Here is an 18464-nt window from a genome sequence, read left to right on the forward strand (position 1 = left end):
ATTATGTTGCATTACGTTCATGAATTTGTTTGTAGAACATGTCATGTATTTGTTTTTACTTGTCACTGTTTAATATTATTGTGAGTTTACTGAAATGTACATATTTTCTTCTCTCTCCCTCTCTCCCTCTCTCTCTCTCTGCCTATTTGTCTTCCTGTCTTCCTCTCTTTCTGTCTCTGTCTTTTTCTGTCTCTTCCTATGTCTGTCTCCCTTTCTCCCTCTCTCTCTCTATCTCTCTCTCTCTCTGTCTGTCTGCCCCCTCTCTCCCTCTCTCCCACTGTCTGTCTGTCTCCCCCTCTATCTGTATCTCTCTCTCTCTCTCTCTCTCAGTGTTGCTGACGTGGGTGAACTGCTCCAGTGTTCGCTGGGCCACACGTATCCAGGATTTCTTCACCATCGGGAAACTTCTCGCTCTTGTTCTCATTATTGTAGTGGGCATGGTCCAAATCGCCAAAGGTGTGTGTGTGTGTGTATGTGTATGGCTTATTCATATCTTCACCTCAGTCTTTAATACACAGCTTTTACAGCTCCGGGTCACATGACCTGCATTAATAGCTGCAAGTCAGCATGAAAGTTGCATCAGAGCGGAGCAGCAAGTTCAAACACGTGTTTTTATCCTTCATTTTTATTGACCTCACTGTGAGTTAATAACCACCGTGTCCTGACCTGCTGTCAAGAAACATGTCCGCAAAATTAGAAACTGCCGGATGACGGCGTACGCAGAACTGTTAAATAAGCGTTAATAAAAAGAATCATCACTTTAGCTGTTGAAAAATCTCTGCTTACACAAACAGGCCAAATTTCTGTTCTAATTATAGAAACTGATCTGGTTTTGCAGACAGTTAACCAGGACGTCTGTTTAGTGTCTGGAAATAACACTCAAAATAGGTCAAAATACAGACCGATTAATTAATTAATTTATTTATTTATTCATTTATTCATATATTAATGAATTAATTAATTTATTTATTAATTCATATATTGATTAATTAATTCATTTATTTATTCATATAGTAATTAATTAATTTATTTATTTATTTATTCATTCATTCATTCATATATTAATTAATTAATTAATTTATGTATTTATTTATTCATTCATTTATTTATTTAAAGCAAGTCACCTTAACTGTACAATTAATTATATCAATGTTTAGGTTAAGATTAAGATTAGTTAAAACAGTTATTATACTCTTATTATTTCTTACACATTTTGAATATAGAAATATTTTGTAATTTTTTTAAAGCACATCTCGCCTGATCTCGCTCTGTTTATAAAACTTTTTTTATTTAAAATTGTAAAAAAAAATCTATCATTAACTGTGTATAATTTAAAAAAATAAATCAATAAATCAATAAACCAATAAATCATTAAAATATTGTTTGCTGGTGTGGCAGATGCTCCAGATATATAAACATAATAAAAAAGAAATAATAATTTTTTTTTTTTTTTTTTTATTAAAGAAGCCTCCAGGGTCAGTGGCGTATTTTCCTGTTATCTCCAGAGTTTACATTTTGATATCAGTGTATATTTTGTTAAGATTAATAAATGCTTGTGAGGGAAAGGTTTCTAACCGCTCTGATGAGAACAGGAGAGAACTTGTTTCCTGAACAGATTATAAAGCATGATGTTTTTTTTTAAATAAATAAAACACAATAAAAGAGGAATCAAACAGTTCAGGATGTGTTGAAAATAATAAACTGGCGTTTTCTAAACCGCGGTATTGTGCGTGTGTTTGTTCTGTCTGCTCTCGGAGAACAGAGCCGGTTTGAGGCGTTCCTCATTATGACCTCCAAAGACCTCGGGAGCGACTGAAATAGAGAATGGAGAAAATCTCTGAGGCTCTTTGTCTGTTGATGAATGATTCTCTCAGACAGAGGAGGAAACCGAGCACGTCATTACTCGTGCGCTGGCGTGACTCCGATAATCCACGCTGACTGTATGATTACAGTCCGACCTTTCGGTATCAACACCCCAGGATTTGCCCTGGTGAAGAGATAAGATTTTGATTGCAGGCGGTTTCATATACTATTAAAATTCCACATGCAAATATTCCTGTTCTTTTGTTATTCAATTCAATTCAGCTTTTTTAGAAATACTATACACCTACCAAGCGTAACATTATGACCACCTGCCTAATATTGTGTTGGTCTCTCTAAAACAGCTCTGACCCATCCTGCACTGTGTATTCTGACACCTTTGAGCAGTGCCAGGAGAAGTGAAGAAGACTGAGTATCTCCTCATCATGGCACCTGTTAGTGGGTGGGATATATTAGGCAGCAAGTGAACATTTTGTCCTCAAAGTTGATGTTAGAAGCAGGAAAAATGGGCAAGCGTAAGGATTTGAGCGAGTTTGACCAAAAGGGCCAAATTGTAATGGCTAGACCACTGGATCAGAGCATCTCCAAAACTGCAGCTCTTGTGGGGTGTTCCTGGTCTGCAGTGGTCAGTATCTATCAAAAGTAGTCCAAGGAAGGAACAGTGGTGAACCGGAGACAGGGTCATGGGCGGTCAAGGCTCATTGATTGACGTGGGGAGTGAAGGCTGGACCGTGTGATCCGATCCAACAGACGAGCTACTGTTGCTCAGATTCCTGAAGAAGTTAATGCTGGTTCTGATAGAAAGGTGTCAGAATACACAGTGCAGGACGGGTCAGGGCTGTTTTGGCAGCAAAAGGGGGGCCAACACAATATTAGGCAGGTGGTCATAATGTTATGGCTGGTCAGTGTACAATGACATTAGTGCCACTGTTAAATTCAATTTAATTCTAGCCCTGAGGGAAAACAGCTGATTTCAGAAGTGCACCAATAATTTTATCCCAAATATACAGAGTTGAGCTTCGTGCTTTATGGATGACGGCCAGCGATCTCTCTATTTGTCAGTATCTCTGAAATAATTATATTGAGAAATATGCTTTTATTGAAGGAGGTCAAAACCTGCAAATATAACTTTCTTAGAAGCCAAATTAGTGCAGATACTAAATGAGATCAATGATGAGGAAAGCTGGCCCTGGTTGAGAAAATACTGCGGTATCAGTGGAATAAAACACTCAGGATCTTCATCTCTACCTTGTCCTGTTTTATATCCAACACACAACAGGATTAAAATTCTGTAAATAGTTCCTCATTAACCCTGTGAAATGTTTTAATGATGTCCGGTGTTTTGTTGTTCAGCTGATTTTGATTTTTTAAGTCAGATATTTCCATCCACAAACCTTTACCTTCTCTGTAGGTCACTACGACGCTCTGGAGCCTCAAACAGCCTTCGAGTTCATCCGAGACCCATCAGTGGGGCAGATCGCACTGGCCTTCCTGCAGGCCTCGTTTGCCTTCAGTGGCTGGAACTTCCTCAACTACGTCACCGAGGAAGTGGTGGAACCTCGCAAGTGAGTCACGCTTCATCCTCATCCTCGTCCACAAGCCCTGCTCTGAGGCTGTAGGGATCTCTGTAGGCGGATTCCTGATATTCCTACAAACTTTCTTTAAATCAAAAATCTGATTTTATTTACTGTTTAAATAAATACACATAAACTCTATAGAACATCTCTGGAGGATTAGTTTTAGATAATTAGATTTTAGATAGATAGATAGATAGATAGATAGATAGATAGATAGATAGATAGATAGATAGATAGACTGACAGGTAGACAGACAGACAGACAGACAGACAGACAGACAGATAGATAGACAGACAGACAGACAGACAGACAGATAGATAGATAGATAGATAGATAGATAGATAGATAGATAGATAGATAGATAGATAGATAGAATTAAATTATGGATAGAATTAAAATTTTTCAAGATTTCATTTTTTAAGCATTTAATTTTATTGAACATGAAACTGATGTTAAGTTTTTTATTCCGTTTGTGTGCATGTGTGTGTGTGTGTGTGTATGTGTTGTGTGCATGTGTGTGTGTGTGTGTGTGTGTGTGCGTGTGTGCGTGTGTGTGTGTGTGTACAGAAACCTGCCCCGTGCTATCTACATCTCCATTCCTCTGGTCACATTAGTGTACACTCTCACCAACATCGCTTACTTCTCCTCCATGACACCCGAGGAGCTGCTCGCATCCAACGCCGTCGCTGTGGTGAGTGACCACTGACCCCTCCCCCCACGCCGCCCGGCTCTGACCGCTCAAATGAACGAGGAACGAGTTAAACAGGTGAACTGACCCGAGTGTGTTGTCGTGTGTTGCAGACGTTTGGTGAAAAGCTGTTGGGGATGTTCTCCTGGGTCATGCCCATCTCCGTGGCTCTGTCCACCTTCGGGGGGATTAACGGCTACCTGTTCACTTCCTCCAGGTAAACACAGCGCCGCCCACATTCGCAGCACGCTGATGATGTCATGTGGGATCAGTTAGTGATTAGTCTATGTTGTGCAGGTTGTGTTTCTCGGGCGCGAGAGAAGGACACCTGCCCTACCTGCTGGCTATGATCCACCTGAAGAACTGTACACCAATCCCTGCCCTGCTCGTCTGTGTAAGACACACACACTACAATCCATAACCTCACAACACACACAGACACACACACACATTCTGAAATTTCACAACACACACACACACATACACATACCGAAATCTCGTAACACAAACTATGATCCATAATCTCACAGCACACACACACACACTCTGATCTATTATCTCACAACACACTCCGACACACAACATGTACACACTGATCCATAATCTCTCTCTCTCACTCCCCCTCTCTCCCTCTTTCTCCCCCCCCTCCCCCTCTCTCACTCACTCTCTCTCTCTCACTCTCTCTCCCCCTCTGTCACGCTCTCTCTCTTTCTCTCTCTCCCATTCTCTCTCTCTCTCTCTCACTCCCCCCCCTCTTCCCCCCCCACTCGCTCTCTCTCACTCTCTCTCCCCCTCTGTCACTCTCTCTCTCTCTCTCTCTCACTCCCCCCCTCTCTTCCCCCCCTCCCCCTCTCTCACTCTCTCTCTCTCACTCTCTCTCCCCCTCTGTCACTCTCTCTCTCTTTCTCTCTCTTTCTCTCTCATTCTCTCTCTCTCTCCCTCTCTCAGTGCACTGCAACTATCGTCATCCTCTGTATCGGTGAGACCCACAACCTGATCAACTACGTGTCGTTTATAAACTACCTCTCATACGGAGTGACCATTGCCGGCCTGCTGTACTACCGCTGGAAGAAGCCCAATATGTTCAGACCAATTAAAGTGAGTGGCTTAAACACGCTAACACACTCGATTCATCACCATCATCCTCATCATCAGAGGGCGCAGCTCCACACAAAAACCATTAAAGAGATTACATTGATAAAGAAACCAGTGTGTTTTAGACTGGTGTGAATCACTGGCTGGTGTGTGCAGATGTGTGCTGGTTTGATAAGACCACAGACCGCTAACGTCTGCTCTGTATCTCTTCATACCACACATGTAGACCTTCTACTTCCTGTACTTCTTCCTTCTCGACTTTTTTCTTTTTCTCCTTTCACTTCCTGAACAAATTGACTCTTCTGTCTTATGCCGTGACTCTTAATTTAAGGAAATGTTTCAACAGTAACCTCTTTTCTGTATCTGATCTGTTCTTCAGTGTGAAAGGGGAGGTGTGTGTGTGTGTGTGTGTTTTACATTTGTTTTCTCATAAGCTTATATAATACGAAATATCTGATCAGCTTGATTATATTTCATGAAGAGTTCAGCACTCATTAAGTGGTCGCATGTCGCAACCAGGCACTGAATCATTTGGGAGCCGAATGAGTTGATTCTTGAATCAAGAGTCAAGCTGAATCATCTGCTGTTTTCAAGCGATTCAGCATCATGTCGCAACACACACACACACACACACACCTCAGTTGATTCAAGAGTCAATTTTTGAATCAAGAGTCTAGCTGAATGAACAGCAGTTGATTCAGCTCGACTCTTGATTCAAGAATGAACTCTTTTGGCTCTCAAGCGATTCAGCTCCATGTCACAACACACACACCTCAGTTGATTCAGGAATCGATTATTGAATCAGAGTCAAACTGAATCAATAGCAGTTGATTCAGCTCAACTCTTGATTCAAGAATCGAATCTTTCTTCTCCCAAACTATTCAGCACTATTCAGCACCATGTCGCAACACACACACACACACGCACACCTCGGCCAATTCAAGAGTGGATTCTTGTGCAGCCAAACAATTCAGCACCATGTCACAACACACACCTCAGTCGATTCAAGATTCGATTCTTAATTCAAGATTTAAGCTGAATCAACTGCTGTTGATTCAGTTTAACTCTTGATTCAAGAATCGACTCTTGAATCGACTCACTCACTGAAAAGAGACAGACTTCACACTACCATCCATTGAGAAGGAAAGTTACCATGACAAACCTGATGTAAAGGGTTAAAATTTTGGGATGATGGGATGATCAGAACGATCAGAAAATTATTATTGTTTTTTATTGTTGCATCATCTTCCCTGCTTGGTTTTAACTGTGTGTGTGTGTGTGTGTGTGTGTGTGCAGGTGAATTTACTCATCCCCATCAGTTACCTGGTGTTCTGGGCTGTATTGCTATGCTTCAGTTTGTACTCGGAGCCTGTGGTGTGTGGGATGGGACTGGTCATCATGCTGACCGGAGTCCCCATCTACTTCATCGGAGTGCAGTGGTCTCAAAAGCCGCGCTGGATCTACAGCGCAGTGGGTGAGTGACCCTCACAGTCTGGACACGAAACTTGCAGTGAGGAGTGTGATTGAAGTGAGGCAACATGAACCATGGCAGAAATCTCACACTCTTGAGAGAAAGCATGTCTGTACTGACAGTCTACAGTCTCACAGTATACACTCAGCTTCATAAGTATTGGCACCCCCGATGAGAAGAAAATCAGGACGTTTCAACTAGATCAAAGTTTCTCAATCATTTTCCCATTTAGAAGTATTTTTTTAAAATATGTAATTATCAATGTCTCACCTGTCTCTCTCTCTCTCTCTCTCTGTATTTTTCTCTTTATTTCTCTTTCTGTATCTCTCTCTCTCCGTCCCTTTCTCTTTGTCTCTCACTCTCTCTGTATCTCTCTCTCTCTCTCTCTCTCACACACTCCCTCTCTGTATCTCTCTCCCTCTGTATCTCTCTCGCTCTCTCTCTGTCTGTCTGTCTGTCTGTCTGTCTGTCTGTCTCTCTCCCTCATTCTCTTCCGCTCTCTCTCTGTTTCTCTCTCTCTCTTTCTCTCCCGCTCTCTCTGTATCTCTGGTGAGAATACCAAACATAATAATACAGATGATACAACACAATAATCCAGTGCACAGGAGGGATACATTAAATAAATAACTCTGAGCAGTAAACCATCGGTGTGTCCAGTTTGCAAAGAAAAGGATACTTGTTGGTCGTTAAACTTGACCTGCAGTAACCTGTCACACACATGACGTAGATTTACACACACACACACACACACACACTCAGACACCCCGAGTTAGCGTTTATAGATACCAGATTTCTTGTATTCTGTATCCAGTTTGTTAAGCTGACGTGTTACATCAGTGTTTTTTATCTTGATTGTAACTTTTTACCATCTTCTTTGTGTGTGTGTGTGTGTGTGTTGCAGAGCGTGTGACGTATCTGGGTCAGAAGCTGTGCTATGTCGTGTTCCCTCAGGACGATCCCTCCGAAACGGAGCCTCTCACAGAGAAGTCGGAGCTCTGAAGCATCCAAACCTTCCAGGGAAAATTTGCCCCTATTGTTTCTTTTTGTTGTTTTTTTTTAATATTACGGGGTCAAATAAGCAGCAGTTATTAATAACTCGGAGTTTCTCGTGCAGGTGATGATGAGACAGATTTCTCTACGGTGCTCTAGGTTCCAGATTCAGTTTGTTTTTTGTTTTTTCTCGAGTGTGTAAAGAAAGCTAGGCCTATGGAGGGGAGGTGCATATTGTCTTTTTATTATTCCGGGCTTCTCTGGTCTTTTCCGCTGGTCGCGGATGTCGGAATGTGTAAAACCAACCCTTTTGTCTGCCCAAAAGGAACTGGTTTCCATCAAAACCTCCACTCTGTGCTACCTGGAGGCTTTTCCTGATTGAAATACGGAGCATGTGTTCCCTTGAGCCATGCAGGGTCTTTGTTTCTTTGTGTATTAACGACTACCGGCCCGTAACTTTCAGCTGTGTGTGTGTGTGAGAGTGTGTGTGGGTTTTCTTTCATATATATATATATATATATATATATATATATATATATATATATATATATATATATATATATATATATATATATATATATATATAATCCCTATATATATGGCATGCAGCCATAAATCTATAAGTCATACCACGGGGATGTGTCTATACATTTAATATTTTAGTTTTATTATTATTATTATTGTTTTTATTTTTATTATTTTTAGGAAATGAAGTTCAGCTCTGTATCAGGTGTCCTTAAAATTGCTGTGTACTTTTTAAACCTGGTGAAAATATGCCGCTTTTTTGGAGAATTTCCGTAGCTTAAAATCTTGAAGCTTAAAAATGTCGCCTCGGTCGAACACGTAACACTCGCGTATAACAGAATTAATGCACAAAAAAAAAATTATTATTAAAAGTCAAAGATGTTTTTCGTGTTAAAATAGAATTTAGAGAGAATTTTTTAAAATGAAAACGATTTTGAAAAAAGTTACACGTCCTGTCCTCTGCTTGCTGGCGGCTAAACGCTAGCAACACGTCGACTATAGTGCTGTCAGATCTTTACATTGGTACGTTTTATTTCAGAATAAATTGCTTACGTTTTCCGTATTTTCCCTCACAATAACAGCACATCTTCATCTTCATCACCTTCAGGCAGTGTTCATTATATTGATTTTTAGAACTCCATTTGAGCAAGAAGATCGGCTGAAAGAACGTAACAGAGAGAAAAGTCGTAGAAAGAACGTAAAGTGACGAAAGATAAGTAGGGATGTGAAGTGAGTTATTGATCAAAATGAAACCAAAATAATTCGTAAACGTGTTTTTTTCTTTTCAGTAAAGTTCCTCGATTCGTCGTCAGTAAGCGTTTTTTTATCTGATTCGGAAAAATAAATAAAAAATTATTCTGTACACGTCAAGCGTTACGGCTCAACTCTTACCAACTGCGTGAATTTTAAAGAAAAGATCGTACTTGGGTTTTTACTCTTTTGGATCGTATTACTACATGTTAGGATTCAGAATAAAGCTACACTACGTTCACGCTAGCAAGAAACAAGTCATTAGTGTCGCTTGAAGCGGTTGTGGGCGTGGCCTGTCGAGTGTTGTTGTTGTTTTTTTACAAACTATTTCCCATAAATAAATAAATAGTAGTAGCTACACAACTGAAAGCTAACACTATTATCAATAATAACACACTAATCACGTGCCTGGCTTTGTTAGCGACCGTACTGGCTACGAATTATTTCTTCAACAGAGACACAGACGATCTTTGCTACTTAATTCCACGCTTTTTTGTGTATTTTAGTATTGTCTCAAACCGTCACGCTAACCGTTACTCCGTTCCACGTACAAAAAGAAGATCGCCTTTACTTTGTCGCCCTCTAGTGTGCACGTAGTGTTACTACTGACATCAGACCGTGCGATAATGTGAACACGTGCTCATGCTGCAGCTGCCTCCGACACCGTGATCGTGATCGAGCACGTCTGTAACCTCGATATTTCTTGTACATTTGTGTGTGTTTACACGATGACATTGCCGTTAACAACTGATTATTTTTATGCACAGATTTGGTTCTAATGCTGCGCATGTGACTCATTCATACAGGAAGCGGGAACTTTCCGAGGTACGAGTTGAAATTCTGACCTTTTTGACGTTTTTGAACATGCTGGTGCTCATAATGCTACGTTTTTAGCGCTCCATGTTTCTATAGTTCTGTATTCCCAGGATTTAAGTGTTCTATGCTCTCAGAGACATATCCTGACTTCCAAAATCCCATGTTCCACCGTCCCCAGAACCTTATGTTCTACAGAACCTATTTATCCAAGATACCGTGTTTCCAGATGTTAAACTATGGTTTTATATTCTCAGCATTTGTATCTCAGATCCTGTGTTCTCCTAGGTTCCTAGGTATCTAGGGTTCTATACGTACATGGCTTTAGCTTTCCAGATCTTATATTCCTAAGGGTTCTGTGCTTCCAGACCCATATCCTGGTGTCTATCTTATGTTTCCAGTACTGCTTGTTTCTCCACATCTTTGTTCTACAGAACCTATTTATCTAAGATATCATGTTTACAGAATCCAGTTTCTTTACATTTGTATGTTAAACTATGGTTTTATATTCCCAGCATCTGTATCTTGGATCCTGTGTTCCCCATATGAGGTATCTAGGGTTCTATGCTCACATGGCTTTAGCTTTCCAGATCCTATATTCCAAAGGGTTCTGTGTTTCCAGATCCATATCCTGGTGTCTATCCTCCAGTGTTCCCAGAACCGCATGCTTCTCCACATCTTACTTCCCAGGATCCAATCTATCCAGGGTTCTATGTTCCCAGGACTCTATGTATCTATGGTCCTATATTCCCGGAACCCAATCTTCCCAGTATCTGATGTTCCCAGTGTCCTGTCCTGTATATCTGTCCTGAGAGCGTTTTTTTTTAGTACGTACGTCCCCAGATTCCTAAGCACCTGAGTGTCTTTAGGGTTCTATGTTCCCAGACCCTTTCTTAGCACCAATGTTCCTACAGCAGATTTCTGTGTTCCTTCAGTGAAGTTTTTAGAGGAACTGACCTCATGTGGTGGAGCCGATAGTCCAGAGAATTAAACTATCAGCATGTTTAAAGACTTTAGAGATTTAGATTGTGGTGTTTTAGGATCACTAGAAGGATCGATGGAACGCTAAAAAGTTCGTTAAAATGACTATATCATGCATCTGCTTCTTAACTAAACAATACTTTTGACATTTTTATAAGCTATTTAAGAATTTTTTTAACAAAAAAACAACAGACATTTAAGCACTTATTAACTTATTTTTAATTTTTGGGAAATTTAAGCACCAGGTTTTTCACGAACTCAGCATTGAAACACATTTACACTCATGTCTTTTTTGGAATTTTGTCACATGTCTGTGTTTAGTGTGAACAGTTCTGGTATTTAGGGTTAGTTTAATTTTTTATTTTCTTTTTGGTCAGAAAAACAAGCAGCAAAAAAAAAGTGTATAGACTTTGTGTTAAGGACACCTGATGAAATGTGAATGTTTCATCTAACTCCAGCACTTAAACCTACCTTAAAAATCGTCAGGTTTAACAGTCACTTTAATATAAAATGAATTAACCAGATCCCCAAGCCGCTGTAACCTATCTATGCAAACACAGGTTTAATCGCTTGAATGGTTTATTAATTATTATTTTTAGTTTATACAGTAAATTGCTGTGAAAATATTTTTTTTTTTCGAACCCGGGAACTCGTCCATGTCTCTTCTTACTGCTTTAACAATGAAAGACACATTAATGATGACGGTGTGTGTAGATAACTGATTATTTAATATAATACTTTTTTTTTATTGTTATGCTGGAATAGAAAGAAGAAATGTATTTAGACTTCATGGGGATAAAAAAAAGGGACATTCCACTGAGACGTGCTTCAGTAACATCACATCATTTACAGAGATGCATCACGTCCATGATAATAATAATAATAATAATAATAATGAAACCGATGCTTCATATTAATCGATCAGGGACATCATGGAGCATTTTATATCCATCTGGTTGTGTTGCTTTCTACTGTGTCATGAGATTTTATGTTTTATAGACTGTAAGGACGCTGAAACAACAACATACACTATATTGCCAAAAGTATTAGGACACCGCTCCAAATAATTGAGTTCAGGTGTTGTGTTTCAGGGGTTGGACTCGGCCCCTTAGTTCCAGTGAAAGGAACTCTTAATGCTTCAGCTTCATACCAAGACATTTTGGACAATTTCATGCTCCCAACTTTGTGGGAACAGTTTGGGGATGACCCCTTCCTCTTCCAACATGACCAAAGCAAGGTCCATAAAGACATGGATGAGTGAGTTTGGTGTGGAGGAACTTGACTGGCCTGCACAGAGTCCTGACCTCAACCCCATAGAACACCTTTGGGATGAATTAGAGCGGAGACTGTGAGCAGGGCCTTCTCATCATCACAACATCAGTGCCTGACCTCACAAACTAGAGGAATGGTCAAAAATTCTCATTCAACACACTCCTAAACCTTGTGGTTCCTTCCCAGAAGAGTTGAAGCTGTTATAGCTGTAAAGGGCGGGACAACTCCATATTACATTCATGTGCATGTCCCAGTTCTGGTCTGGCTCGCAGTCTCTGCTCTAATTCATCCCAAAGGTGTTCTATGGGGTTGAGGTCTTTGAAAAACAACACCTGATTTTAATGATTTAAGGGGGTGTCCCAAAACTTTTGGCAATATAGTGTAGACGGTGCCTGCTGAGGGGAAGTGGGCGTGGCTATGTGCTCTCACTCACCCCTTCATTTTCTAATCACTGTGTGCACTCAGACCAGCCTCCTCACTATTTATTAAACATGATTTCACGTGAGTTCAGATATCGGTACGTTTGACCATATGAGTCACGATGCATCTCTAATTTATTCCCAGAGCCTCATGTCTGAAAAAAACAGCACTTAGATCCACAAATTTATTCGTTCTGTGTCCTCTGCCCAACTAAAGCTATTAAACCCTTTGTTCTCTCTCCCTTTTTTTTTTTTTAATAATAATTATAATATCATGTTGACCAATAGTTTTTTTTTTGTCTTTATTTCACGGGATGAAGAGATGTTTCTGTCCCTAAGCGTGACAGTAATCCTGTTTTGTGCTCAATTCAAACAAACACAGCCGTGTAAATATTACTCCTGATAGAGAGACAGCATTCCTGAGGCCAGCTGTGAGCTGTGGGAGAACAGTGGGAATGTGTGCTAAAAATATGGACTCTGTTGTAAAAGATGGGTATTGCGTAACAAAAGTAGCACAATAAATTTTAATTCAAAAGACTTGCTGTTGTTCGGGTGTGTTATTGTTGACCGGATAAAGGGATAATGTGGTGAGGAAAGAGGACAGGTGATACAGGAGGCATTTCATACATATAATAAACATGAAGGATCGTTTCAATATAAGTTAATTACATTTAAATTAGATTATTTTTGGCCACATTATTCTTTTAAAGCTTCAAATAAGACACATTATCCGTAATATTTAATGAGCTAAGTGGAAAAACTAATAATTAAAGTAATATAAACGCCAGAGAAATGCAGTTTCTAGGCTTTTTTGTGTTGATCTCTGCTGCCCCCTGCTGGCAATTTTCCTCATCACATTTTCGTGGCTTCCGTACCGTATAATATTTATTCATTCTTAATAATTAAAATGATTAAATCATCACAGGAAGCTGTTTAATAAGTGTAATCATGTGTGATGTGGTGTTGTTGATTAGTGGTCAGCATCACAGCCTATAATAAACTGCACTGAATCCTGGCTCTTCATAATCTGACCTTTCACACGCTACATTCTTAAACCCCGCCTTCACCTTCTGCTAATTTGCATATTCATGTATGAACAGCTCTGATTCAGCATGGTGATGAAAGAAGGAAAAAACAATTCAATTCAATTCAATTTATTTTGTATAGCGCCTTTTACAATGAACATTGTCTCAAAGCAGCTTTACAAAAGAAGAAAAACAGAGAAAGGGGAGGGGAAAAATAAATATAAAATAAAATAAAATAAATAAATAAAAATAACTAAATAACTAGAAATAAGAGTAAATCATTAAATTTAATAATTAAACTATTTTATCCCTAATGAGCAAGCCTGTGGCGACGGTGGCAAGGAAAAACTCCCTGGGATGGAATAAGGAAGAAACCTTGAGAGGAACCAGGCTCAGAAGGGAACCCATCCTCATTTGGGTGACACTAAAGAGTAAATAATGTAACTGTAACTGATTAATGTCGTTTCTACAACAGAAATCAATGGCCCATGAGGAACTATTAGGTCAGTGTAGTTTCTAAGGTCATTATAGACACTTATTCTTTGCTGTCACAAGCTGACAGATGTAATGGCAGATCTGTAACTGTATGAAAGTCCCCAAGTGGCTCTGTCCATGGCTGTCTCCTGGTCCACACAGATCCATCCACAGCATCAGTGGGCACCATCAAGCGGTGAGACTCCGACCAGGGGTAGGGCAGTGGTCACACTAGAACTGGCAAACACTGGGAGCTCAGGAGTGGGGTGTATAGCTCCACAGAGAAGGTAGAGAGAGAAAGAGAAAGATATTAAGTATGATTCTGATCATGTGATGTTTAAGACAATGTAGATTATGTGGAAAAGTGCAGGCAGGGACTCCGGCAATACTAGCTATGACAGCATAACTAATAGGGAGAGCCAGAAGGTGACAGACATGAAGGCTTCCCGGGACATAAAGCGTCCAACCACTTCACAGTCAGCAAACCTGAGTGACCATGTGAGGGTGGTAAGATGACAGCATCCGAACATCCCAGTACACCAAACACTCTATGCCCATGAACCTTCCAGATCTGCTCCTTTACCTAAGAACTATATATTAAAAGTTTGACTAAATAAATGTGTCTTCAGCCTAGACGTAAACATTGAGACTGTGTCTGAATCCCCAACACTAATTGGAAGGCTGTTCCATAACTGTGGGGCTTTGAAAGAGAAAGCTCCGCCCCCTGCTGTAGCCTTTGCTACTTGAGGTACTACCAAGTAACCAGCACCCTTTGATTGGAGTAGGTGTGGTGGATCATAAAAGACTAAAAGATCGCTCAGGTACTGCGGCGCGAGACCATTTAGTGCTTTAAAGGTTAGTAACAGTATTTTATAATCAATGCAAAATTTGACTGGGAGCCAATGTAGTGTAGCTAAAATAGGAGTGATGTGTTCATATCTTCTTGTTCTAGTTAGGACTCTAGCTGCTGCATTCTGGACTAACTGGAGCTTGTTTATGCTCCTACTGGAACATCCAGACAGTAAGGCATTACAATAATCCAACCTAGAGGTAACAAAAGCATGAACTAGTTTCTCTGAATCATGAAGTGACATCATATTTCTTATCTTAACAAGACTAAATTACACCTGTGTAATCAGGTATAACACTCTGACCACTGAGAGGTGAAGTGAAGAAGACTGAGTATCTCCTCATCATGGCACCTGTTAGTGGGTGGGATATATTAGGCAGCAAGTGAACATTTTGTCCTCAAAGTTGATGTTAGAAGCAGGAAAAATGGACAAGCGTAAGGATTTGAGCGAGTTTGACCAAGGGCCAGATTGTGATGGCTAGACCACTGGATCAGAGCATCTCCAAAACTGCAGCTCTTGTGGGGTGTTCCTGGTCTGCAGTGGTCAGTATCTATCAAAAGTAGTCCAAGGAAGGAACAGTGGTGAACCGGAGACAGGGTCATGGGCGACCGAGGCTCATTGATGCACGTGGGGAGAGAAGGCTGACCCGTGTGATCCGATCCAACAGACGAGCTACTGTTGATCAAATTGCTGAAGAAGTTAATGCTGGTTCTGATAGAAAGGGGTCAGAATACACAGTGTAGGACGGGTCAGGGCTGTTTTGACAGCAAGAATTAAAGTTCTGAACATTTCTTTAAAAAAAAAAATACTGTTATGCTAATAACGTACATCTCTTTATATATATAATATACACTATATTGCCAAAAGTATTCGCTCACCCATCCAAATAATCAGAATCAGGTGTTCCAATCACTTCCATGGCCACAGGTGTATAAAATCAAGCACCTAGGCATGCAGACTGTTTTTACAAACATTTGTGAAAGAATGGGTCGCTCTCAGGAGCTCAGTGAATTCCAGCGTGGAACTGTGATAGGATGCCACCTGTGCAACAAATCCAGTCGTGAAATTTCCTCGCTCCTAAATATTCCACAGTCAACTGTCAGCTGTATTATAAGAACGTGGAAGTGTTTGGGAACGACAGCAACTCAGCCACGAAGTGGTAGGCCACGTAAACTGACGGAGCGGGGTCAGCGGATGCTGAGGCGCATAGTGCGAAGAGGTCGCCAACTTTCTGCAGAGTCAATCGCTACAGACCTCCAAACTTCATGTGGCCTTCAGATTAGCTCAAGAACAGTGCGCAGAGAGCTTCATGGAATGGGTTTCCATGGCCGAGCAGCTGCATCCAAGCCATACATCACCAAGTGCAATGCAAAGCGTCGAATGCAGTGGTGTAAAGCACGCCGCCACTGGACTCTAGAGCAGTGGAGACGCGTTCTCTGGAGTGATCAATCGCGCTTCTCCGTCTGGCAATCTGATGGACGAGTCTGGGTTTGGAGGTTGCCAGGAGAACGGTACTTGTCTTACTGCATTGTGCCAAGTGTAAAGTTTGGTGGAATTATGGTGTGGGGTTGTTTTTCAGGAGCTGGGCTTGGCCCCTTAGTTCCAGTGAAAGGAACTCTGAATGCTTCAGCATACCAAGACATTTTGGACAATTCCATGCTCCCAACTTTGTGGGAACAGTTTGGAGCTGGCCCCTTCCTCTTCCAACATGACTGTGCACCAGTGACCAAAGCAAGGTCCATAAAGACATGGATGACAGAGTCTGGTGTGGAGGAACTTGACTGGCCTGCACAGAGTCCTGACCTCAACCCGATAGAACACCTTTGGGATGAATTAGAGCGGAGACTGAGAGCCAGGCCTTCTCGTCCAACATCAGTGTGTGACCTCACAAATGCGCTTCTGGAAGAATGGTCAAAAATTCCCATAAACACACTCCTAAACCTTGTGGACAGCCTTCCCAGAAGAGTTGAAGCTGTTATAGCTGCAAAGGGTGGACCGACATCATATTGAACCCTATGGATTAGGAATGGGATGTCAATTAAGTTCATATGCGAGTCAAGGCAGGTGAGCGAATACTTTTGGCAATATAGTGTATATACAGGGGTTGGACAATGAAACTGAAACGCCTGGTTTTAGACCACAATAATTCATTAGTATGGTGTAGGGCCTCCTTTTGCGGCCAATACAGCATCAATTTGTCTTGGGAATGACAGATACAAGTCCTGCACAGTGGCCAGAGGGATTTTGAGCCATTCAGTGTGGCCAGGTCACTACGTGATGCTGGTGGAGGAAAACGTTTCCTGACTCGCTCCTCCAAAACACCCCAAAGTGGCTCAATAATATTTAGATCTGGTGACTGTGCAGGCCATGGGAGATGTTCAACTTCACTTTCAGCCCAAACCATCACTGATCCACCCCCATGCTTCACTCTGGGCATACAACAGTCTGGGTGTTACGCTTCTTTGGGGCTTCTCAACACCGTAACTCTCCCAGATGTGGGAAAGACAGTGAAGGTGGACTCATCAGAGAACAATACATGTTTCACATTGTCCACAGCCCAAGATTTTCGCTGCTGGCACCATTGAAACCGATGTTTGGCATTGGCACGAGTGACCAAAGGTTTGGCTATAGCAGCCCGGCCATGTACATTGACCCTGTGGAGCTCCCGACGGACAGTTTTGGTGGAAACAGGAGAGTTGAGGTGCACATTTAATTCTGCAGTGAGTTGGGCAGCTGTGGTTTTATGTTTTTGGATACAATCCGGGTTAGCACCCGGACATCCCTTTCAGACAGCTTCCTCTTGCGTCCACAGTTACTCCTGTTGGATGTGGTTCGTCCTTCTTGGTGGTATGCTGACATTACCCTGGATACCGTGGCTCTTGATACATCACAAAGACTTGCTGTCTTAGTCACAGATGCGCCAGCGAGACGTGCACCAACAATTTGTCCTCTTTTGAACTCTGATACGTCTCCCATAATGTTGTGTGCATTGCAATATTTTAAGCAAAACTGTGCTATTACTCTGCTAATTAAACCTTCACACTCTGCTCTTACTGGTGGAATGTGCAATCAATGAAGATTGGCCACCAGGCTGGTCAAATTTAGCCATGAAACCTCCAACACTAAATTGGCCAGTGTTTCAGTTTCATTGTCCAACCCCTGTCTATAAAATATATTTATTATATAACGTGTAAAATTATATAAATATTTATATAATAAATATAGTTTTATATAAATATTTTTTGTTGTTTTTTTACACATGTGGAATTTTCCAAATACTAAAAGCAACTTAAAAAAAGATAATTGTTCTAGCTTTAATTTTAGAAAATTACTTAAGGGTTTCAAAAATGTTGGAAGCTCTGGATAATATTTTTATATTTTAAATATAAGTAATTATTTTCTGGTTACTTGAGTGGTGAATTTGAATCATTGTGACTTTAGTGAGTACAATGGGTGCCAATAATTATGGACTTCATCTACATAGCACCCGATGTTTTCAAACAGTGTTTTTTTTGTTGTTTTTAATGAAAGCACTGACATACTTATTAGCCAGAAGTATGAACAATAACATCATAAAGAGAATAAGAACGGAAGAAGAATAAGAAGTCTGAGGAATAGTAATAGTGTGCCTTTGCATAGCAAGCACCACTAATAAGTCAGAAAAAAACTCAAAACTCTTTAAAAAGCTTTTGAAGAAATGTTTTTATTTACA

General features: G+C 40.7%; 1 protein-coding gene across 1 annotated transcript in view; it reads left to right on the forward strand.

Moving 5' to 3' along the window:
• slc7a10a (solute carrier family 7 member 10a) overlaps positions 1–12939 on the forward strand; it is a 39048-nt gene extending 26109 nt beyond the window's left edge. The window contains exons 4-11 of the mRNA XM_058381644.1: positions 331–456; positions 3233–3386; positions 3966–4089; positions 4200–4303; positions 4384–4480; positions 5035–5184; positions 6478–6655; positions 7554–12939. Of these exons, the coding sequence (XP_058237627.1) occupies positions 331–456; positions 3233–3386; positions 3966–4089; positions 4200–4303; positions 4384–4480; positions 5035–5184; positions 6478–6655; positions 7554–7651 (1031 nt within the window). The 3' untranslated portion in view covers positions 7652–12939. The remainder of the gene's footprint in view (positions 1–330; positions 457–3232; positions 3387–3965; positions 4090–4199; positions 4304–4383; positions 4481–5034; positions 5185–6477; positions 6656–7553) is intronic.
• The last annotated feature ends 5525 nt before the right edge of the window (positions 12940–18464 follow it).

This window comes from Hemibagrus wyckioides, linkage group LG27, assembly GCF_019097595.1.
Source record: "Hemibagrus wyckioides isolate EC202008001 linkage group LG27, SWU_Hwy_1.0, whole genome shotgun sequence".
In the NCBI taxonomy this organism is placed as follows: Eukaryota; Metazoa; Chordata; class Actinopteri; order Siluriformes; family Bagridae; genus Hemibagrus; species Hemibagrus wyckioides.